The 24,799-nt window shown below is 43.5% G+C and overlaps 1 protein-coding gene across 2 annotated transcripts in view; it reads left to right on the forward strand.

The window, feature by feature from the left end:
- LRRC31 (leucine rich repeat containing 31) overlaps positions 1 to 24,799 on the forward strand; it is a 100,447-nt gene that overhangs the window by 43,009 nt on the left and 32,639 nt on the right. For both annotated transcript variants that reach the window (XM_085635141.1, XM_085635142.1), the window contains one exon: positions 13,918 to 14,085. In XM_085635141.1, coding sequence (XP_085491267.1) covers positions 13,918 to 14,085 — 168 coding nt within the window. The remainder of the gene's footprint in view (positions 1 to 13,917; positions 14,086 to 24,799) is intronic.

Below are 24,799 nucleotides of genomic sequence, written 5' to 3' on the forward strand. Positions count from 1 at the left end.
AGAGGAAGACAGAGAAAGAGTGAGAGAGAGAGGAATACAGAGAAAAAGAGAAAGAGTGAAAGTAAGATAGAAGGAAAAGAGAGAGAGAGAAACAGTGTGAGAGAGAGGAAGCGAGAGAGAGAAAGAGTGAGAGGGAGGAAGAGAGAGAAAGAAAGAATGAAAGAGAGGAAGAGACAGAGAAAGTGTGAGAGAGAGAAAGGACGAGATGGAGAGGGAGAGGGAGTGTTGACACTGGAGAAAATCTTCGCAGCTCACCTTTGTGCCACCGGTGTGTCTCCAACCACGTGCCGGGACATAGTGCACCCTCAAGTTTAGTCATCTGAAAAATAGTATAGAATTAGTAATTACAGAGTACATACAACTGCATACGCCTAATTCTCTATTTCGGCAATGCGCACTCAGGCTGCTGCAGCCCATCCACTCCCACTGCTTGGAGGTGTCTGTGCGCTCTTGTGCGCCCAGGCTGCTGTACACTATCCACTCCCACCGCCCAGAGGTGACTGCCGGCTGCTGCGGAAAGAAGCCTCTCTCCTCACCTTCTTCCACGGCGTGTGTGTAAGAGGGTGCACCACGTGTCGAAGCAGCTTTCTGAGGCGTTGTCAGGATGGCCACGCATCATCGCAGGTTGTACACGCATTCAGCTGTGGTGGTGTTGGGGGGGGGGACGTTGGTTCGTGAATCACAGCCTGTTAGATAAAAAGCAAGATATGATTGTGTGCCATGCATCCATCAAAGGAGAGAGAAAGAGAGAGAAAGAAATAGTGAGAGGAAGACAGAGAGAAAAAGAAAGAAAGAGTGAGAGGAAGACAGAGAGAAACAGTGGGAGTGAGAGGAAGAGAGAGAGAAAAAGAAAGAAAGAGTGAGAGGAAGACAGAGAGAGTGAGAGAGAGGAAGAGAGAGAGAAAGAGTGAGAGAGGAAGAGAGAGAAAGAGTGAGAGAAAGAGTGAGAGAGAGGAAGAGAGAGAGGAAGAGAGAGAGAGAAAGAGCAAGAGTGAGGAAGAGAGAACGAGTGAGAGAGAGGAAGACAGAGAAAGAGAGAAAGAGTGAGATACAAAGAAGAGAGAAAGAGAGAAACAGTGTAATAGAGGAAGAGAGAAAGAAACAGTGTGAGAGAGAGGTAGAGTGAGAGAGAGAGAGAGAAAGAAAGAGAGGAAGAGAGAGAAAGAAAGAATGAGAGAGAGAGGAAGAGACAGAGAAAGTGTGTGAGAGTGAGCAAGGAAGAGATAGATAGTGAGAGAGAGAGAAAGAGTGTAAGTGACAGAAAGGAAGAGATGGAGAGGGAGAGGGAGTGTTGACACTGTGTAGAAAATCCTCACAGCTCACCTTTCTGCCACCGGCGTGTGTCGAAGAGGGTCCACCACGTGCCGAAGAAACCTCACCCATTGTGTACACGCGGCACAGCAGAGCTCACAATTCAGTTTGAATGTTGATTGCAGGATGGCCACGCAGCATCGCAGGCCTGCTAGACAAAAAGCAAGATAAGATTGTGCGTCATGCATCCATCAAAGGAGAGAGAAAGGGAGATAGAGAGAGAAAGAAAGAGTGAGAGGAAGATAGAGAGACAAAGAAAGAAAGAGTGAGAGGAATACAGACAGAAAGAGAGAAACAGTGAGAGTGAGAGGAAGAGAGAGGGAAAAAGAAAGAAAGAGTGAGAGGAAGACAGAGAGAAAGAGTGAGAGAGACAAAGAAAGAGAGAAACAGTGAGAGAGAGGAGAGAGAGAAAGAGTGTGAGAAAGAGGAAGAGAGAGCGAAAGAGAGAAACAGTGTGAGAGGAAGAGAGAGAGAAAGAGTGTGAAGGAGAGAAAGGAAGAGATGAAGAGGGACAGTGAGTGCCCATACTGTGGACAAAACCCTCACAGCTCACCTTTACTCCACCACTGTGTCTCCAACCACGTGCCGGGACCTAGTGGAGCCCTCAAGCTCCCACATCTGAAACATAGTACAGAATTAGTAATGGCAGAGTATATACGACTGCGTACATCTAAATCGCTGTGCCGCAGCTGCGCACCCAGGCTGCTGCACCCCATCCACTCCCGCCGCCCAGACGTATTGGCCCACCACTGCGCACCCAGGCCTCACTGCTCACCTTTTCGCGGACAGGGCACCCTCCACATCATGCAGCCGTGTTCCTCAAGTCTTACATTTGGAGCTGCATCTTGATTTTTCCATGGCAGAGGACATACTAGTGCACCTATCATCATCGCAGGTTGCACACCCGCTCAGTCCTTGCAGTGCCACTCACTCAGTGACCAGTGAGGCCACACACGTGGCGGTAGGCCCCCCTGTTCGATGGCTCAGGCCTACATGAGGTGTCTGGACCACCGGGACGGGCCATCACAGTGCATGCAGTGGAAGCAACTCTAAAATGGCGTAGAGCACGTGCGCCTGGTCTTATTTATTGGTAGGGTTACGTGTCCTGTGACGCCTGTGCTGGATGGGTGTGGTGTGGGTGTATACCAGCTGTGAGGGAGTGGCTGTGGCATAATGACAACTAGACATGTGACCAGCAGATCACTACAAAGAAAATCTGGGCCATGTAGCATTGTTGTCCTTTCTTGTAAGCGTAAGCAGAGTGGGCTGGCCTGGCGTATGCCAGTCCTGCGTGAGGCTGTGTAGAATGACTCCGGTGCTATGGGTGTGGCTCCATCGTGAGCTGTATGAGGAATCAACTGATGCGGCACTGTTGCCAGATTGGGCTAGATCATGCACAATTGAGCTATATTTTTCCCGGTTGTGCGGTAAAATTTTGGTTTGTGCCAGTTGCCAGATTATAAATATATATACAGCACTCCAGCAAACTAGTTAAAGCGCTTTATTAGACAAATATTTACTTGTCAGCCTGCTGCAACATCAATTCCAATGCATTCACCGCCTGCTTGACGATGTCCCTGCCCCTCCTTCCTTAAAGTAGCAATATTGGGCTACTTTGGGCTACTTTTTGGTTGGCTTTGGGCTGGAGAATGCTGAAAAAATCTGGCAACATTGGCATGCGGGTGTTCTTGCTGTAGAGCTGCCGTCACCCGGGTCGCAAGCGTCAATGTGTCACTCTGTGAGCCAAGTCCCACAACATGGCCAACATGAAAGGTAGGGGGAATCACTGACCCTACCTTGATCCATAGTTCCACACAAGAAAGATGGTGGATATGACACATCTGTGTGGATGTGAATGTTTATTGCACATTCAGTGGAGTATTGCAGCTGTAGCAATACAGGGCCATGCAAAGTCCAAATTTCAGTTTTTGGGACATGGAGGGCAGCCAATTAGAGACAAGCTCGTTGTCGGAGTTAGGCTGCGCCAACATATGTACTTTAACAATCACTCCGCCAACACCCACGCACTTAAAAATTCCCTATACACTCTCCTTGCAGTACTCCAATCATCCAGTCTCTACGTACGTACTTGTACAATGACCAAGACAAATTTATATAACTAAAGTTTTCTCCCACTGTCAAAGGTAAGTTGGTTGCATACGCTGTCCAGAGCACAATGTAATGTGGTAGGGCCCAGGGGCAGCATGTTGCATACATAATGAAAACACGGACACAGATAGATAGTGGAACTGGGTACGGGTACGTTCAACTCCTTTTTATTACCAGGGTCACATGTCCAGTGACGTCTGTGCAGGAATGCGTGTGGGGTGAGTGTAAGCCAGCCCTCCGGGAATGATTGGTGCTGGCAACAAGTACAACAGTAATCATTGAATCAGACACAGAGATTCAATCATAAAGGGTCAATGATTTGTGCTGCACTAAGGTACGGGTACCAGATGTGAAATAATACACAAAAGATTCTATCGTAAAGGGTCCATGACTAGTGATACACTGAGGTAGGGGCACCAGATGTGAAATTTTACACAAAATATTGTATCATAAAGGGTCCATGAGTTGTGCTGCATTGAGATAGGGGCATTAGAAGCATTCAGCGTGTGCGCAGCCAGCGATGATGCGTGGTACAGGCTTGCTGCACTGGGAGCAATGTCTCTTACCTACTGGACTGCGTCATCTGCAATTGCGACTCGATCTGAATTGTGAGCCCTGCAGTCCGCAATGTAGATGGAAGGCAGTAGTCAGCACAGACATCGAGGAATGCTTTTTGTCACTTCCTCTTGACAAAATCCCAGGACATAGAGTACAATTCTGTCTGCAATTAATAAACCATGTCTCAATTTAAATTGTGAGATCTGCTGACCGCAGTGTAGGTAACAAAAGATGAAATATGTATATAATACATTGTCGAAATGTGTAGGTTTCGGGGACGTTATAGTTAGTTGCCTACTGGACTCTGAAATTAATTAATCAAGACTGAATTCGAACTGTGAGCTCTGCTGGCCATAGTGTAGACTGCCATTCAGTGTTCCTTTGGACTTGCAAGATCAATTTGGTGATTGTACTAAAGCTATAATTGATATAAAAAAAGTTCTTGAAGCAAGGATACTAAAAGGATATTATATAGGTTTCAAAGACGTAGTTAGTTACCTACTGGACTCTGTAATTAATTAATAAAGACTCAATTTTAATTGTGAGCCCTGCTGACCGCAGTGTAGGCCAGAGGCAGCGGTCAGCAAGGGCCCACAGCCACGTGGCGTTCAGTTGAGCTGCACAGTTATTGGCAATTCAGCGTGTGTGCAGCCAGCGATGATAAGTGGTGCACTGAGTTAGTGGCACCTGAAGCAACCAGTATGTGCGGAGCCTGCGATGATGCGTGGTCCGGGCGGGCCACACTGGTAGCAATGTCTTTTGTCTAACGAATTCTGCCTCAGTAAGGCCACGTGGCGATGACTTGTGGTGCAGTGAGTTAGTGGTACCTCTGGCGCTCAGCGTGTACGCAGCCTGCGATGATGCGTGGTTCGGGCGGGCCGCACTGGGAGCAATGTGTCTTGCCTACTGGACTGCGTCATCTGTAATTGTGACTCCATCTGAATTGTGAGTCCTGCTGTCCGCCGTGTAGATCGAAGGCAGTAGTGTGTACAGACGTAACTCTGCGGTGCTGTGCCACTGTGTTCGCAGGGGGCTTGTGTCGAGGAGGCCCGCGGTCATGGTGGCAGCCACGTGGCAGGGTGAGGGCCACCGCTCTGGCAGACACATTGGCCTTCACACAAGTGACCCACGCCCAGAGCCCCGGCCTATTTACTCACACTTCTACGCTGGAGTGGCGTACGTTGGACCAGCCTACTGCGCTTCCGCTTACAGGGGATGACAACACAGGTACATGACCAAGATCTTCCCCACTGCCTGAGGTAACATGGTTGCGTCCACTGTCCACAACACTACAAGCACCAGCAGTATATGTACACATGGAGAGGTTTGTGCTCTGCATAGTGAGGTCTGTCCAGCACATCACCGCTACACTTGGTATTGTGTGCATTATTATTGGTGGGTGACTTGCGTTCTTCACACATGCTTGGTTGCCACATCTTGCAACATTCAGCTATTGTGTGGCTGAGGGGCCATGCCATTTTTGGAAGGTTCGCTGTCCTGTTGTCGGTAGTAGTAGGGGGCGGTGGTCCGGGGGGGAGGTCCTGAGGGTGGTGACAGTGGGTTTTGTGGCCTTCTTGGGTGTGGGAGGGGTATGATCAGTAGCTGTATGACGTGTTGGTCTTTGGATGTGATTCTGTGCTGGGCTCCCTTTCACACTGTAGGTAGCCGTCCTACTTTACACCCGTAAAAGGCAAATGTTACATTCCTACTGCTAACGCAGCTTATTGCCTGTTTTTGGATCGCACCGCAGATTTGGCTGCTCTTTGAAAATATCGGGAAGTGGTGTTTTTGTGTTATTTTTGCATAGGAACGCCTACTGTGCATATTATTAGCGTTAGTTGTTGCTCTCATTTGTGGCGATTTTTTTTGGGTGGAAGCTATCGTTGGAGAATGGAATGATAATTTAAAATCACTGAAAAAACTATAGGTTTAATGAACATTATAATTAGAAATTAGCATTTAAAAAACCTTTGAAATTCACTAAAAAAAACATATGTTTCAGGGATGTTCTAGTTACAAATTATCATTTAAAAAACCTTTGAAATTCACTGAAAAAACCATAGGTTTCAGGGACGTCATAGTTACAAATTAGCATTTAAAAAACCTTAGAAATTCACTGAAAAAACCATAGGTTTCAGGGACGTTATAGTTAGTTGCACATTTCACTCATACAAAACCAAAGAAATTCGTCCGTTAAAGTCAGTTGAGCTAACTATAACTCACGCCCCTGCAATTCACTGCTGCAAACGTCACATATTACATCATTCATGACTTGGTCAGTGACATCACTGATGACATCTCAAATGACATCACTGATGACGGTGCGTTTGCAGAGTGGTGTAAAAAGGGGGCATGGCCTCAGACCACTCTCAGCAATCCAGCTGTGTGGGGCTTACTGGAGGTACCTGGTGGGCTAATTGGCCCCCAGGGACCCTCAGGAGGCAAGGGGACTTTATCCCACAAAAAAGAGCGCGCCAGGAGGCGCATTTGCAGAGAAGTGGAGAAAGGGGGCGTGGCTTCTGTCCACCTGTGGGGGCTTACTGGGTGTAAGAGGTAGGCTAGTTGGCCCCTTTGGACCCCCAGCAGTGAAGTGGACTTCAATCCTCATCCAAGAGCACACCAGGGAGCCTGTTTGCAGAGTGGTGGGCAAAGGGGGCATGGCCTGTTATGAAACTTAGCAATCCTGCTCTGTGGTACTTACTGGAGGTAATAGGAGGGGTAGTTGGCCCCCAAGGATGTCCTTGGGGGCCAACTACCACTCTTGTTACCTCCAGTAAGTCCCACACAGTAGGATTGCTAAGACGTCTTCAGAGGCCACGCTCCCTTTCTCCACCACTCTGCCAGCGCGCCTCATGGCAGACTATGGGAGGGGGGATGAAGTCCACTTTACTCCTGAGGGACTTTGGGGGCCAAGAAGCCCTCCTGGTGCCTCCTGTAAGCCCTACGCAGCTGAATTCCTGAGCGCTGGTCTGAGGCCCAGCACCCTTTCTCTACCACTCTGCAAACATGACTACTACTTAAAGATGCATCTTTCCGCACCTCTGACTTAGAGGTAGTTTTAATTCCCCGCCCTATTATGTACTAGGGCCTTACAGAGGAGGTCATGCCAATCACAGGGGTACCCCAACGTATTGTGTTCCCTAGTGTATGTAGGTGTTTTCACTGTATTCTAAGTGTCTTTTAGCATAGCACTGGCTCTAGGCCTTGTTAGTTACCACCAGTACCAGTCAGTAAAAACTTGGGGGCACAGGATGACTTTGCAACAAGGCCTTTTTCTGCACCTCTGTTGGGTCTTTCTGCATATCTCTTGCTTTTTTCTGACATCATCAGCAGTGCATTGCGGGGGCGAGAGATATAGTTAGCTCAACTAACTGTAGCACCCGAATTTCACTGGTTTTGTACGAGTGAAATCTTCAAATAACTATAACGTCCCTGAAACCTGTGGTTTTTTCAGTGAATTTCTAAAAAAATTTAAATGCTAATTTCTTACTATAACGTCACTAAAACCTATGTTTTTTTCAGTGAATTTCAAAGGTTTTTTTAATGCTAATTTCTAACTATAATGTCCCTGAAACCTAAGTTTTTTCAGTGAATTTCTAAGGTTTTTCAATTGTTAATTTCTAACTATGCCTACAGAGGTAGGACATGTGCAGAAAGTGGAAGAAAGGCGCAGAAAGAAGCAAGAGAAATGCAGAAAGAGGCAACAGAAGACCAGAAAGACAAAGAAAGGTGCAGAAAGAAGCAAGAGATATGCATAAAGAGGCAACAGAAGTCCAGAAAGACGAAGAAAAGTGCAATGTCACATATTACATCATTCATGACATGATCAATACAATTTATAGTTAGGATTCCCAGGTATAGGAATTCCTCAGGCTTTTGGTTGCTAAACCTTTGTCCTTGTTTGACGATCCTCCACAAAACCTTTCAGATAAATAACTTTTTCTACATCGGCAGAGGATGGGAAATTTTGCGGTGATTGGTCAAAGGGATGCATGGATAAAAGGGGGGTTCCAAAACATGTTTTTCCAACAATGTATTTTCTATAGACTGTTTATTGTCGCGTAGCACCGAAATGGGCGAACAGATTAACATGAAAGATGAGCTTTTTTAGTTAGTGATATCTGTTGTCACAGTATTTTTGCTTTATTTCATGGAAGCACCATGGTACATAGCGATGATAAGTCATGATGTGATTGGCTAATGACTGCCTTTACAAAAATGTAAGTAGCCATTTGGGATTTTAGGTACAATTTGCCTATGGTCTGCTTTTTGCCTTTAGATCCAGCTAGTATTAGGTTTGATATTTTCACCCTACCTATTACCACATTATTAAAGTTGTAACAGGAAGGGAAAAATATTCATAAGTTACTATATTTTTTTTAAAAAATGTATGGAGTACTGCGGTACTACCTCGGGAGTACAGCATTACTTAAAATACTTGGAAAAAATAAATGTGTTAAAAAATTTAAAATACATTGTACTACTCTATATTTTGCAAATATAGTGTACTACGGCGTATTTTCTATTTTTAACATATTTAAATCTTCACAAAAGAGTCGACAGCGTACCGCAGTAATACCGAAAAATTACCACGCTAGCTAACATTTTTTTAAATGTGCAGTTCTCCCTAAACTGCTTTAAAAAATATATAGAACATTCTAAATAAATGTTTTACCTATTAACACTATTAACACTTTCATAAAATGGTAATAGGTAGGGACAACAATAAAACCTCCTACTTACCTATATCTAAGACCCTAATCCAGAGTGCAGCCAAACTCTGCTGTAAAAGACATGGCTGTGTTTTACTTTTGGTAAACATAGCCATTAGCCAATCACATACTGCCTTATCATGTGCATGTACTGTGGTATACCACAGCACATACAACATATAACTTTAACGCAACTTACACTATTCACACATACTACCAAAAATTACCATTTACACCCAATAATGTATTTTCCTACCACATTACATCTACATTCATTCACACACTTTCACACTATGTCTATTTCAATTACCACACTCCGCTCTATGCCACTCCACTCTAAGCTACTACACTCTACGCCACTCCCCTCTGCCTGACTCCACCCTACGCCTCTCTACTCTACACCACTACAGTGTACACAATTCCACTGTACGCCACTCCATTGTATGACACTCCAGTGAATGCTACTTCGGTTTATACCTCTCCACCCTATGCTACTTCACTGTATGCTATTCCACTCTATGCCACTCCACTTCATGCCATTTCATTGTTCATCACTGCAATGTAAACTATTCCACTGTATGCCACTCCAGTCTACACCACTTCACTCCACACCAGTCCACTCTAACCAGCTACACCCCATGCTATTTTATTGTACGACACTCCACTCTACACCACACTACTCTGCACTATTCCACTATATGGCATTCCACTCTGTCACTACACTGTACGCCAGTAACACTCAACGTTATTCCACTCTACACCACTCCACTGTATGATACTCTATTGTATACCACTTCACACTACACTCTACACCACTACACTCTATGCTATTCGACTGTACAACACTCCACTCTACAACACTCCACTCTATGCCACTCTACAGTAGGCTACTACAATGTACGCCACTACAATCCGCCCCACTACAGACTTCCCCACTCCACTTTACAGTATTCCACTCCACAACAGTCCACTCTGCACCACTCCACTGTATGCCACTTCACCCTACAGCACTCAAGATTATGCTATTCCACTGTACACTACTACACTGTACCTCCCTCTACTCTACACCACTCTACTGTATGCTAGTCCACCATATGCAACTCCACTCCATGCCACTCTACTCTATCCCACTCCACTCTACCTCACTGTATGCTACTCCAGTATATGCCACTCCATTCTATGTCACTCCACTCTACGCTATTCCACTGTACACCACTACACTGTACCTCACTCCAATCTACACCAGCCCATGCTACAAAACTCCACTCTATGCCGCTCCACTTTACATGACTCCACTCTATGCTATTCCACTGGACGCCACTCCACTCTAACACACTCCACTGTACGCAACTGCAGTGTACACCACTACTGTATGTTATTCTACTGTATGCAGCCCAACTGTACCACACTTCAGTCTATTCCACTCCACTGTGCGCCAATCCACTCTACACTATTCCACTGTATGCAACTCCACTGTATGACCCTCCACTCTGTGCTGTTCCACTCTATGCCTCAGTACTATATGCCACTCTAATATACGCTAGTTCCCTATATGCCACTCCACTGTATGCTACTCTACTCTGCCCACTCCACTCTACACCACTCCACTCTATGCCACTCCAGTGTGTGCCACTGTACTCTACACCACTTTAATTCTAGGCTATCCATCTCTACGCCACTCCATTCTATGACTCTCCACTAAACGCCATTACACTCTATGCCACTCCTCTCTATGCTATTTTACTGTAGGCCACTACACTGTACCTAACTCCACTGCACGCCACTCCACTCTACACCACTGCACACTAAGTTACTAAACTATATGCTATAACACTCTGCATCCCTTCCCTCTTTGCCACTCCACTTTTTGCCACTCCACTGTATGCTATTCTACTGTACGCCACCCCACTCTTGTCTATAACACTGTACTATTCCACTCTACACCACTCCACTGTATGCCACTCCAGTGCATGTCACTCCACTGTACACTACTCCACTATTCACCACTCCACTCTAAGCCAGTCCACTGTACAGTTACACTGTACATCACTCCATTCTACACCACTCTACTCTATGCCCCTTCACTCTGCTTCAGTCCACTCTACCCAACTACACTCTACACTATTCGATTGTATGACACTCCACTCTATTTTACGATATTCCACTATATGCCATTCCACTCTGTGTCATTACACTGTACGCTAGGAACACTCAATGTTATTCTATTCTACACCATTCCACTGTATGCTACTCCACTGTATAACACCTCACACCACGCCACTGCACTCTACACCACTATACTCTATGCTATACGACTGTACACCACTACACTAGGCTACTACACTGTACCCCACTACAGTCTGCCCCACTACAGTGTACCCTCCTCCACTCTACAACACTCCAGTCTGTGGTATTCCACTCGACAACACTCCACTGTGCGTCACTACACTGTATGCCACTCCACTCTGGCACTCAAGTCTACATTATTCCACTGTCCACTAGTACAATGTACCTCATTCCACTGTACACCACTCTACTGTACGCTAGTCCTCTGTATGCTACTCCACTCTACGCTATTGCACTCCACGCCACTGTATGCTACTTCAGTATACGCCACTCTATGCTATTCCACTGTACACCACTACACTGTACCAAACTCCACTCTATGCCAGCTCATACTACAACACTCCACTGTGTGCCACTCCACACTATGCCACTCCATTTTATGCCTCTCCACTCCACACTATTCCACTGCATGGCACCCCACTGTAACACACTCCAGTGAACACAATGCACTGTACACCACTCCACTGTATGCTATTCCACTGTATGCTGCTCAACCCTATAACACTCCACTCTATGGTTTTCCACTCTATGCCACTCCACTCTACGCTGCTCCACTGTACGCCACCCTAATAAACACTAGTCCACTGTATGACACTCTGCTCTGGCCTACTCTATTCTACACCCCCCCCACTATATGCCAATCCAGTGTACGCCACTCTACTCTATGCTATCCTACGCTATCCAACCATTTTTACTATATGCCACTACACTGTACCTCACTCTACTGTACTCCACTCCACTCTACAGCACTGCTCTCTACGCTACTCCACTGTATGCAATTACACTTGCCGCCACTTGACTGTACACTATTCCACTCTACACCACTCCACTGTATGCTGTTCAACTGTATGCCCCTCCACTGTACCACATTCGACTCTACTCCACTCTACTCTATGACACTATACTCTGCTAGAGTAACCTGTAAGACGCCACTCCACTATATGCTATTCCACTCTACGCCACTACACTCCATGCTACTCCACTATGCGCTATTCCACTCTACGGCACTCCTCTCTACGCTATTTTACTGTATGTCAGTACACTGTACCTCACTACACTCTACGATACTCCACTGTATGCTATTAAACTCTACCACACATCACTCTACGCCACTCCACTCTTTGCCACTCGACTGTACGCTATTCTTCTGTACACCCCCACTCTACGCCATTCCAGTCTATAACACTGTACACTATTCCACTCTACACCACTCCACTGTACGCTGTTCTACTGTATGCCACTTCACTGTACCACATTCGACTCTACTCCACTCCACTCTTCTCTATGACTCTATACTCTACTAGAATAACCTGGCCGACACCACTCCACTGTACGCCACTCCACTATATGCTATCCCACTCTACGCCACTACACCCCATGCTACTCCATTGTATGGCACTCCACTATGCGCTATTCCACTCTGCGTCACTCCTCTCTATGCTATTTAAATGTATAACACCACACTGTACCTCACTCCACGGTTTGCCACTCCACTCTACACCACTGCACTGTATGTTATTACACTGTACCACACTACACTCTATGACACTCTACTCTTTACCACTCGGCTGTACGCTATTCTTCTGAACACCCCCCACTCTACGCCATTCCAGTGTATAACACTGTACACTCTACACCACTCCACTGTCCCCCTGTATGCCACTCCACTGTACCACATTCGACTCTACTCAACTCCACTCTACTTTATGACACTATACTCTACTAGAGTAACCTGTACGACACTCTCCTCCACTCTACTGCACCACACTCCACTTAATGACACTCCACTCAACGACGGTAAATGCTACGATTTGAAACATATGTTTAATAAAAGTAAAAAACATTAAAATTCAATGACAAAACCAAAGGTTAAACCTTTGTTATAGTTAGGAAAACCCTATTTATTCTTTCTATAAATTCCAAACTTAAAATACACAAACATTACAAATTCTTAAGTTATTTTTATAACTTACATTTATAATTTATGCACCACCTTTAAATTAATATAACTTGATTTATTCTTTATCTACAAACCAAACTTAAACTAGGCAAACATTTTAATAGATAAGCCTATACTTATAACTTTAATTTATAATTCATGCAACACTTTTAAATTATCATAACTCGCAAACCTCCATGCACAGTGTATTTAACTTAGTAGCCACAGTACACTATTACTACCCACTCTGCAATGCGTTCTCACAAAATATTTGATTTACAGTCAAAAGTGTTCTTATAAATACTATTATTTTAGATGGTATAAGTGAGATAATATAAAATGGTATAAGCAGTGCATGGAGAAGGCGCGAGATATAGTTAATGTATTGTGGCTACCAAGTTATTACATTGTGCATGGAGGTGTGCGAGTTATAATTTTCTCTTATGAATGCCTTATGCTACTCTTGTGCAACAGTGTGCAGAGGGTGGATACAGAGAGTTCCCTGGCCCCAAAAGGGAGGGTTCTCTACTGTCAGGTGGCCATGCATGTTACCTGATGGAACATTATGTCGATGATTCAGAAGCTCTTTTTGCAAGCCAACACATTGTGCCTAATGAACCAACTCGCTACTTGATCAGGGCATGGGCTCTAGTGTTGATGATACTTGGGTGGGGGCCTTGCCCTAGCCCAAGTATTATTGAGTACCAATGAGGTAAACGTATCCAGCTCTGTTCCATCTATTATAAATAGTGCGGTCTGTGACATGCTTTTAATTTATCCTATTGTTACTCAGACATTTATGATGAGTTTCAAAATAAATTTTCGAATCTTAAACTTATACTTTGTTAGCATTATTTAGTCACTAGCTTAACAGAGTGTGTAGGATCAATAAATTGATGGGAAGCTGACTCCATGTTCACATGATGTTTGTGTTTTTTCCAGTGACCTTATTGCCCTTTCTCCCAGACCTTGAGGAATTTGACATTTCTTGGAATGATTTTGTTGGTGGAGCTCTTAAACCTGTCACCATTCAACTACATCATATCGGCAAATTGAAAATCCTGAAAATGAACAACTGCAGACTGACCACAGATGACATTGAAGCTTTGGGTATGCAATAGAATGTGTTAAATGTATGCTTAAGTGCTAATTGTTTTTGTTTCATTAAGACATGCCATTAGTGTGCAGATCCTTCAGCAGGGCCATAAATTACCTATATCTAAGTTCATTATTTTGCCACTTAGCGTATGAATGTGCAATAATTATTAATTTTGCAAGATGTCAATCAAAAGTAAATGGTATTGCGAAATATAAGTTATCAGTAAGGGTGTTTTATTTTAGTCAATTCTCTAAATAATGATGAACCTCATACACATTGTTAAGGGACGCACCGTTTTACTAAAATAATTGAGTAATAGCCATCCAGATCACAATAACATGATGCGTCACAATATGTGCTACCTACTATTGCCCAGATCACAAAGCTTTTTCTGTGAATATTTGTTTCCGATTCAGACATTGGTGTGACTTACTTATACATTTCCAAGAGCAAGGCATGCTAAGGAAAATAGCTTTGTGTACCAGCTCTACAGTTCTGTAACAACTTGGTAACTGTCTTAGTCTTAAATTTCCCTATTAAAAGTGGACCTTCGAAATAGTTCTCTCAAATGTGTTCTAGTGTAACCTACAGTTATCTGTATGCCCCAATGAAGATTCCTTTCGCCTCCGCCCACTACTACTGGCAAATAGAGGGAGAAATGTACTTGTCAATTAAATATGTCTAAATGGGCACAGTTGACATGTCTACTTCCTTAGGGATTCCCTATTAGATCAGTGGAGCATATCTGTGGGTGTGTTAAAATGTAATTATACAATTGCTGGTTTGTGATTCCAGTAGAGGTTCTCCATTGTGCCATCAAAATCTACAAATGCGTTTCAAGCAAGTTTGAAATTCAATATTAAACAATTAACTTACAAGAACAATTTTTTGAGTGTTGTCACAGATTTGCAGATTTTTCTTCAAGGGACGATACATTGTCAGGTGACTGTTTTATACATATAAGGGTGATCAAGCCCTGAACGTTGCTTGAGATTTAAAAAAATTCTCCGCTTCCCGGTTATGCCCACTATTCTCCAATTTTAGAAAGACAGAGGGGTTTTTCTTTTTTTTTTTTTTAAATGAATGACGTGTTAAAGCTATTAGGCCAAGCCTGAAAATCCCTATTACTATAGACGAGTTTACCAAGGATTTTCCCAATCTCTGCCTTAATAAGGCACCAGGACCTGATGGCCTGTCCATGGCTTTTGGTTATTCTCTTTAATTCTGTCATCCACTCGCAAGTGGTTTTACCATCAATGGCAGAAGTGAAAATGTCCTTAATCCACAAACCTGGCAGACCCGATAATAAGTGCCAAAATGATTGGCCAATAGCACTGTTGAGTAGAGACAGCAAAATATTTACAAACATATTAGCCACCAAATTGATGTCTAATTTGCCTTTTTAGTGAACCCAGAAAAGTCGGGTTTTATCCAAGCCAAGCCAAGCAGCCAATGATAAAAGGCAAGTGCTACACCTTATGGAGAAAGCTTATAGAAGGAGAAGTCCCATACTGATCCTGTCGCTAAACACTGAAAAAGACTTTGACAGGGTCAGCGGGATGTTCCTTCGCTGGAGGCGATAGGTCTGGGCAATGACATGAAAACCTGGATTGGGGCAAGCTACAAAATACCCTAAAGCATCAGTGCTAGTCAAAAGAGAGAGGTCAACAAAGATTTTGTTGGCGAGAGGAAGTCAGCAGGGTTGCCACCTCTTTCTATTGTTGTTTGCTTTGGCTGTGGAGCCGCTGGCGACATTGATGAGACAACACCAAGATATCAGAGGAATGCCATTTGGTTGAGAACACCATAAATATTACTTATTTGTCAATGATGTCTTGTTAAAATGAGCTGATCCCCAGTCTTACACAGTCATGGAGATCCTAAATCGATTTGGGAGGGCTTCGGAGTTTTGGGTCAATTTGAGCAAAACTGAAATATTGAGTTTCGGCCTCCCACTAGCACTTATCAAGTACTATCTTACAACCACTCTTTCACTGGGCTCCAAATAAAGTAAATAAAATCCAAAGACTGGGAATATATATAACATCGAAACATAGAACACTTTACACAGCCACATACCCCAGACTGATCTATTCCATTACAGAAGATTTGCATAGATGCCATTGTCTATTTATCTCTTAGCTGGGAAGGATAGCCACTATAAAGTCCCATGTATTGTCCCCGCCTACTTTACTCGCAGTGAAGGTTCCGGATACTGAATGGCAGGCTCTTCAGAAAGCTGCAGATACTTTCATTTAGGCTGGAAAGCGACCATGTTTCTCTAGAAGGGTACTAACATCCCCCCAAAAATCTATGTGATTGGGTTTGCTGGATGTCAAGAAGTATTACCAAGCTACACAGATTCGGATTATCCTTGAATGCTCTTTATACTAAACAGAGCGCCATTAGGTTTACATGGATGCATCAGTGATGGGTCGGACCCCATAGGTAGTCCTCTAGTTGCTAAGGTCAGCATAACCCTCAGTATGTTATCTTTCTGAAATATATGTCCCACATTTCAGTTATGGCACTCCCTGACACTTGTGTCTGAATTAACCTCATACCCGTCATCCTTTGCTCTGCTCCTGAGCAATGCTCAGTTCACACCAGGGCTCAATGGTCTTGCATGTGAGAACTGATGAGAACTGGGATAAGAGAGGATGCCGACCTGTTACAGGGAAATTACATTAAGTCCTTCCAACAGGGCAAACAGGATTTTCACCTGCAGGAAATGGAACACACACGATTATATTCAGCCACACCATTGGGCAATATACCCTGAGAACAGGGGGCAGCAAACAGACTGTCTGCTCCCGGCGACATTTTTTCCCTTACTTCCACTTCCATTAGTGGTCTCATTTCCAATAACTATGCAACATCAAGTGATATTAGACCAAATACTAACTGGCCATATTTGTAGAAGTGGCAGCGGACCTTGGGGACCCGGTAACTTCGGCACAATGGGTGAAGCTCTGGCCCAACATTCTCCACCTATGTAAAGGCGACCAATATAGGGAATCTATGTACAAACACAAGATGAACTGACACCTCACCCCACAAAGATTGAAAACATGTATGACAATACTGATGGCCTAAGCCGGAGTGGGTATGGGCAAGAGGGGGGCTCAACATATGAGGTGGTCTTGCCCTGTACTAACCTTCTTCAGGAAGGAAGTACTTAGTGACATAATGGAGGGGTGGCGGTGGGGACCCAATACAACCTAACTTGGCAAAAATGTTGCTAGGACTTTGCTCTGCTGAGATCTTACATCCATCCCTCTTAGATGGGAGATTGATATTTGATATGCCGCTGGCAGCAAAGCAAGTGATCGCTTAAAAATGGAAATTCGCAAGAGTCCCAGATCTACAGGATTGGATGGGGCAGTTGTGCACACTATTGGCAATGGGAAAGCTGACTGGTGAGATAAATTGAAGTGGTGAAATGAGAAAGCTTGGCATCCACTGATAGATTATCTATTACCCAAAAGTATGCTTCTGGCGTGCCCCAAGTCCTTGTGGTCAGTGCTCCTAATCCACTTGATTTGACTGTTTATGTACAGCATTAGCAAGCGAAACATACGAATGCTGGTGCAGTGTAAATGGTTATCCAATACTTGACGCGAACAGGAAGCAGGAGTATGAACCACTCGGGGGCAGGGAGGGTCTAGTTAGCGGGGTTTAGGATTGCACAGAGTGTAGCTGCAAATATTGTCAATATCAGCCTTGGATTGTATGGGATGTATTTGGTTCCTTTTTTCCCCTTTTGATGCTTTAAAATCAATAAACTCTCGTTGCAGAAAAACAAATAACTGCCAGCAGTAACTAAGATTCCAAAGATGGTTAGAAATATGTGTTTGAAACCTGAAATGAAATGTGTTTCTAAAAATATGCTTTTTGGCCTGCACAGGAAATTCTAGCCTGAAGAGCAGCATTTTCATTTCAAAGGAATTGCTTGGGCCGAAACAGTATTTATTCCCACCCCTTTCTTAGGGGCATCTCAGCAAGGCGGCGCTATGAAATTATCGCCGCTTTTGCATCCGTTTTCGGGCAAAAAGCGGAGATAATTTCATCGCCTTATCAGCAAAGACACGCTACTGCATGTTTTGCTGATTTAGCGCCCCTTACAATAACGCCCAGCTTTGCATCTCTAATGAGATGCAAAGTGGGCGTTCAGTGCCAAAATAACTGGAGAAATGTCGCTAACCGACATTTCTTCAATTATCAAGCTGTACGCAAACAAGCAGAGCGATAAGAAAAGTAGTGCTAACCACAGTTATCCCTCCTTTCCTTACGCCTGCTTGTAATCTGATTTAGCCATGTAATCCAATGGAAGGTGGATTACATGGCTAAGACCACCCTGCCCTATCAGCAAGGTATCGCTGGTCGCAGTGCGATTATCGCTGGATTTCCAGCGATAATCACACTGTTTTCCAGCTAACGCATGAATTCCTATCACTTGGGAGATAAGCACTGCTGATAGCACGCTATCTCCGCGATAGAATCCAGCGTTAGCCTGCGATAATTATCCTCGCGCTAAAAGCGCTGAGCGATAATTATCGCAGGCCCTTGCTGATATGCCCCTCAGTTTCATCCCTAAAATGAGTTAAGATGGGCTGAGTACATAAACCTACAAATGTCATTACTAGGCGTAGAGGACAAAATATTTTATTGGCATTCTTTGTGAATCAATCAATCATTCTATTGATATTATGGCAGATATTATTTTTGCAAATTGTAAATATAGTTCTAATTTACATTGTAAAACTTTGCATCCATACATAACCTTACACATCGGGTTTAAGCACAGTGAACATTCATGTTTCCATTTTCATAATTTCAGAGTGTGCTTATTTGACACTTTAACAATAAAGTATATAATCCCATAATAGTTTCTGGTTGGAGTGGAAATAAATCTTATGGTTAATCTTAGTTTGCTACCCCCTTATGAAATGTCTGGTTAAATTTCCATGTTTGTTTGTTTGGTGTATTCACTACTCGTTCTAGTCCTCCAAGACCATCTCTAATATATAGATTTACAGGAGAACATATCTTTATTTCTAAGATGAAGATTATAACAGCTGATTTCCAAGGAAAATGTTTGGTAGAGCCAATACCCTCGTGCTTGAGTTTAAAAATTAAACACGTGTATTTGTAAAGAAATTGACTTTGATAGTAAATAATGTTCAGATGTTTAGATTATATTAATCGCTGAGACAAAAAATTAGGTAACATCACATAAATGTCAAAACATTGAAAATAAATACTAGACAGTCAAGAATTAAGTAATGCAAAACAAACACTTCAGGAATCAAATGAGATATTGAATCATTTGAAGAAAATACAATAAGCAAGATAAATAAAATAAATAAAACAAAATATACACAATTTCAACCAAAAGAAAATTTATCTATTCCTGAGAAAGGATAATTATAATGATCAACTGAAAAATGATCACATTTCAACAGATAAAAATAGGATAGGTTTGCTTTTATACACTAAAATAGCTGGCATTATGGCAATAGACTATCCAATTATTTTTTTACAGTTATTCAATAAATATATACATATTTTTTGCATGATCATTTAAGATTTATTTTATAGAATATTTCCTCTGTGGTATTCATTCCTCATCAGTCCTGAGAAGTCACCCATCCTATACGGATATCAAAGTGAAAAAAGATGGTTGTGTCATTTAATGTGGGGCTAAGTACCACATTGATGCAGTCTGCATAATATATTGTTACATAGATAGCCAGGCAAATATTATCCTTTTCAGGTTTTATGGAGACTACTTAAGCAGTTCAAGGAGTTAATGTAATCTATACCGCGAATAACTTTGAACTCAGCCATTGATTCATATGAGTATTAAACAGCATCAAAACTTATGAATCAACATCTGGTTTATTGAACTTAAGAGAAGCTATTGAATCCTTCTATAAGGACTATTTCTGTGCCCGGGGGACATACCCCAAGGATTTGGGGGTGCAACTGGCATCATATGAGTATCAGTCATCAAATTCATTAGCCATTGGTTTATTGTAAGTGTTGTTTATGACATATATGTTCACTTTCCAAAGGTGGCAGGATTAGCGATGCAGTATTTGAGCTCCTCAAAATTACCAACACTGCGGCTATCAGTAATTTTGTGATGAAGGAATACCGCAGTATTCAAGTTACACCTTAAGGGTTCATGGAGGTGTCTGGAAATATTGTAGAAATCAGAATTACCGCCCCTGACTTCCACCAATTTCCCAACCAGGCGGAATCGGGTAGGCAGTATTTCTGCGGGGGTGGAACATTCTAAATCGGCTGGATGAACTGAGAATTCCTCCAAACGTGAAATGTGGGGCATAGAGTTTTGCCATTTCACAAACAAGTTCTACTGGTGCGACAGTGTAGAGAATCCACAGCCAAAGGAGTGTGCAGCTGCTTTTTCACTGCAGACCTGAGAAAAGATTTACAGGGATCTAAGGGGTTTTATATTTGATCATGCAACATGACTGCACGTGGTGTTAACATTTACTCTTTGATTCTGTTTGGAAAAGTACACCTTGAGCGTTTCAGAATTGTGAGGGATAGAAGCACGCTGTCTTAGGTTTTCACAATATACGAGTCCTGATGTGCTTGGAGGACTATTGTAAAGAGTGCTGATGGATCAGAATGGACCTTGTGTGACATGCAGGGATATATTTAAGTCTGGCCTGTGAGAGTATGTGGGAGATTTCCAGACACACCAAAGCCAAGAGGCTGGGACAGAGACATCCGCTTGCCAGGTTTAACTCTGACAAGCCTCTGAGGTTGGGAAAAGTCAGTCACGCGTGAGAAGCAGCTTTGATGGGGTGATAGAGCTGGAACAAAATTGATCACGCGCCAGGCCTGCATATAGTATGTCAGGAGTGCTGGGGCAATGTCGGCCTCATACGAGATGCACTTCTGAACGATCAGCCAGACTGGACCAGACCCTTAGAGATATCTGGCAGACCTCTGCAAGTCTGGAGGGGCTTTGGAAGAGTCAGTCTCCTCCCAAAAACACCAGTGAGGCAAATGTGGCTGAAGAGGAGAAAGTAATACAGTAGTCACATCTCTGACTAGTCAGTCCCACATCAGCTGTACCTCTGACAAGCTGGTAGGCCTTTTCTAGATTTAGTCATTTGTTGAAGCAGCTCTGAGAGAATGGTCATTCACAATTCAGGCACTCTTCTGCCAGGCAGAGTGCTGAGGTGGGGTCAGTCTTATGCCAGACACAGCTCTGAAAGGTCCCTTGGGGTTGGGCAAAGTCAGGCACGTCTCAAACGCCGCCTGTCCTTTGCTTTCATGTTTTAGCAAGCATTGAAAATCCTGCCTGCCTTCCTGACTGCTGCATACATACACAAATTCTGACATGGCATAACGATTACAGTCTCTCATGGGCACACCAGCCCAACCGACAGCCGTGCACACATACTGCAAGCAAATAACTACCCAAGTCACAAATGTATACACGTATGTATACATCTATGTATGCATATAGGTGGATGTTTACTCAAGCAGTTTGTTTATGTATGTGGGTGAAGCTTGCATCGCTGAGACTCCTGTGTTAGCTGCCTGTCTGTCTGCTTCTGCCTGTAATAAACCTTTTCTGTGTGGTGGTGGTGGTGGCAGGCAGTACTAATTTTGCATTGGTCGTACCTGTTCTGTGTGTTCAAACAAAGCTTGCCCCCCTGGATCCTGTGCTCCCCCACACACTCAGCAATCCCTCTTACACCCTGCACACCCCCTTGCAAGCTGTGTTCTCTCGACAGTTTGCACCATGCATTTCCCTTTTTCAGAACCAACAATTCTGTTTTTTTTAAATGGTAAAATGGGTTCACTAACCATGAATAACAAACAACACATCTACACCATGTGTTACAGCAGCGTAAGCTTTCTTAAAACAAAAAAAAACCATAACACATCATATGCTTCTCCACGCGCACAAGAGAAACATAACATGCTGCACATGTGCAAAATAATCATCAGCCTTTCCTATGTGCTAGATTTTCTGTGCATCATTCAATTTTTCGAACATCTTTTTAACATTTATCTTTCTCCTTTTAAAATAACAAATACGCTTCCTATTTAGACCTTGACATATAAACTTCACTATAAATAAGATACGAACAACTTTAAACGCATAACACTACAACGCCAACACATTTTACCTAAATTTTACTAAATTCAAATATAAACCAGTGACTTACAAATCCCAATAACAAGTAATGTAGATTTTGCATGTGCACTTCTCCATACACAAATTAAAAGGCACGCTAATTGGCTTTGCCAATGCTTGTTTAGCAGGCGACGGCGGCCATCTTTTTGTACCTCTGCAGTACTACAGTTCATGAGACCTCTAGCACCTTGACCCCGCTGACTGCAATCATTAATGTGCATCATTCCCTTGGATGCACCGTCTCTTTTCCATATCTGCCACTAAATTTATACTTTGATTTATTTCTGTTCTCCATTCTGAGCAGTACACATGATAAATTCAGTTATATGTTGGTTTCCAGCTCGGTTTCATAAAAAGCATTACTAGAGAGGGCGATATATGTCATGCATATGCAAGTTTAAAAAGCGGGTCAGCTGAGGGAAGGAAGGTGCAGAGAACCCAGGAGCGCGCGAGCAGGCGTAAATTGTTCCTATTACATACTTTCCGCAGAGCTGTCCAAGGGAAGGGCAGGCTGCCGAGAGTTATGAGAAAGATAACATGATTGCGATTGGCGCACTCCGTGAATGATGAGCGCGAGACAGAGGTAGATCATCACACCTGTCCTTAAAGAATGATCATTTAATTTATTCATGGATGTTGTTGACATCACAGGAGATTTACTAGAAAGCTCTTGAGCCGCTACAGCCCTCAGTGGAGCGGTGGTTTAATTAATGGCGTCTCAGCAACGTGCCTATGTCAGTTTCACAAACTTGTGATGGACGTCCATGGCGTCTCCAGGGCCGGTGCCGAGCCGAGGCATTGACTGCAACAGTCTGTTCTAGTTTTTTGTCTCTAATTATGTGGCAAAAGTGGGAATTTTTCCAGCCCAGTTAAAATCCAGCACCGTAAAAAGAAATGAATCTGTGTTGGGGTTTAAAAAAAACCTCTGACATTAAAAATTAAGATTAGGCTAGAGATACATGGGCCATCCAACGCCCAAAATGAGATCTCTCGCAGTGGTGATATGGGACTGGTTTTGCGTTTTAGGGCCAAGGAGCCTCTGGTGTCTATTAGCTGCATTTTGAAAGAGTCTTAACAGATCAAAAGATGTTGAATATAGCCTAATAGCCCGTCGTAGTGGGCTATACCGGTTATTAAAGGCCCGCTCCCGCAGTGAAGGCCCGAGCCGAAGGTGAGGGACTTTAACAAGGGAGCAGGACTTTAATAGCCGGTATAGCTCGCTGCGAAGGGCTATAAGGCTATTAGAACATTCTGCCACTAGAGAGCAAAATGTTCTAACAAATAAAACAAAGGCCTCTCGAAGCTCCAGGGGATTTAAATCCCCTAGGAGCTCCGAGAGGCCTTTGTAAAACATTGGAATGTTGCTCTGCGGGCCTTTACCGCCCGTAGAAGCCCGGAGCACTCCATTGTCTTCAAAGGAGCCCCCAACATTCACATATTCTAATTGATCATATTTCCCGTTTTCCTTCACGAAGGACTACAAAATGACCTGGCTAATGAAAGGCAGATTGGGTAGATGACTGCTTACAACCCTCTGCAATGCCAATTAGCTATGAATGCAAAGACGTCGTTCTGCAACGGACAGTGGATCTTCGTCCCTGCTTTTGCATTTCCAAACAGGAAATATTTTTTTAAAAGCAGCCATGTTCTTGTCATGAACTGGGGTAACTGCTTTTGGGAAGGCGATGGACAAAGCGTGCAGTCATCCCCTAGATGGCGGTCTAGTCCAGCAAGGCCACCTGACCTCATTCTCAAAGGGGAAGTACATCTGAAACTCTGCAACTAAGGTGTTTTTATTTGATCAATTGTTTGCGACCACAGCTGCAGATACAACCCATTAACCCATCCCACGGCAACCTGAAATTAGGAGGGGGGTGCCCCTTTTCCTGCTGACTCCTAATTGTGATTCAGAAAGGAATGCAGAAGTCTTTCGGTGGGGTAGAAAGACTTTTCCGATTCATAAAAGGTATTTATTTATCTCAAAACAATGTTTTGCAGTCACAAGCTCCAATAGTATTACATCAGTGATTAAAAAAGCATTTCCGCGATGGAGCGATGAGGGTGAGCAGGAATTAAAAAAGAGATTACGTTCTGCTGTTTATAATGACATATGTACAAAATAGTGAGTTTATCGGAGGCTTTCTAAGATGAGGAATGCAGTGGCATTTAAGGTATTCTGTGTGCAAAAAGGTAATTCTGACTGGGTGCATAGACCAGTTCAGGAGAAAATATATTTTCTACCTTAGTAAGGAATTTCACAAAGCTACAGTTCAGCTGTGTGTCCGAAGCAGGGCAGTACCGCTTGCCTGCAGGTTCGGATGCCTATTTGGTAAAAGGGTGGGCATAAAATGGCTCTTTGCTCAGCCATGAAATCCTTGCAGGTACACACCAAGGGGCATATTATCAAGCCAGGCGATAAAATTATCGCCGCTTTAGCAGCAGAAAACTGCCGCTAAAGCGGCGATAATGGGCTTGATAATATGCCCGTGAGAATTCCCATAGAAGCCCATGTTCTGGTGTGAACATGGGCTTCTATT

The sequence above is a fragment of the Triturus cristatus genome, chromosome 11 (genome assembly GCF_964204655.1).
Source record: "Triturus cristatus chromosome 11, aTriCri1.1, whole genome shotgun sequence".
Taxonomy (NCBI): domain Eukaryota; kingdom Metazoa; phylum Chordata; class Amphibia; order Caudata; family Salamandridae; genus Triturus; species Triturus cristatus.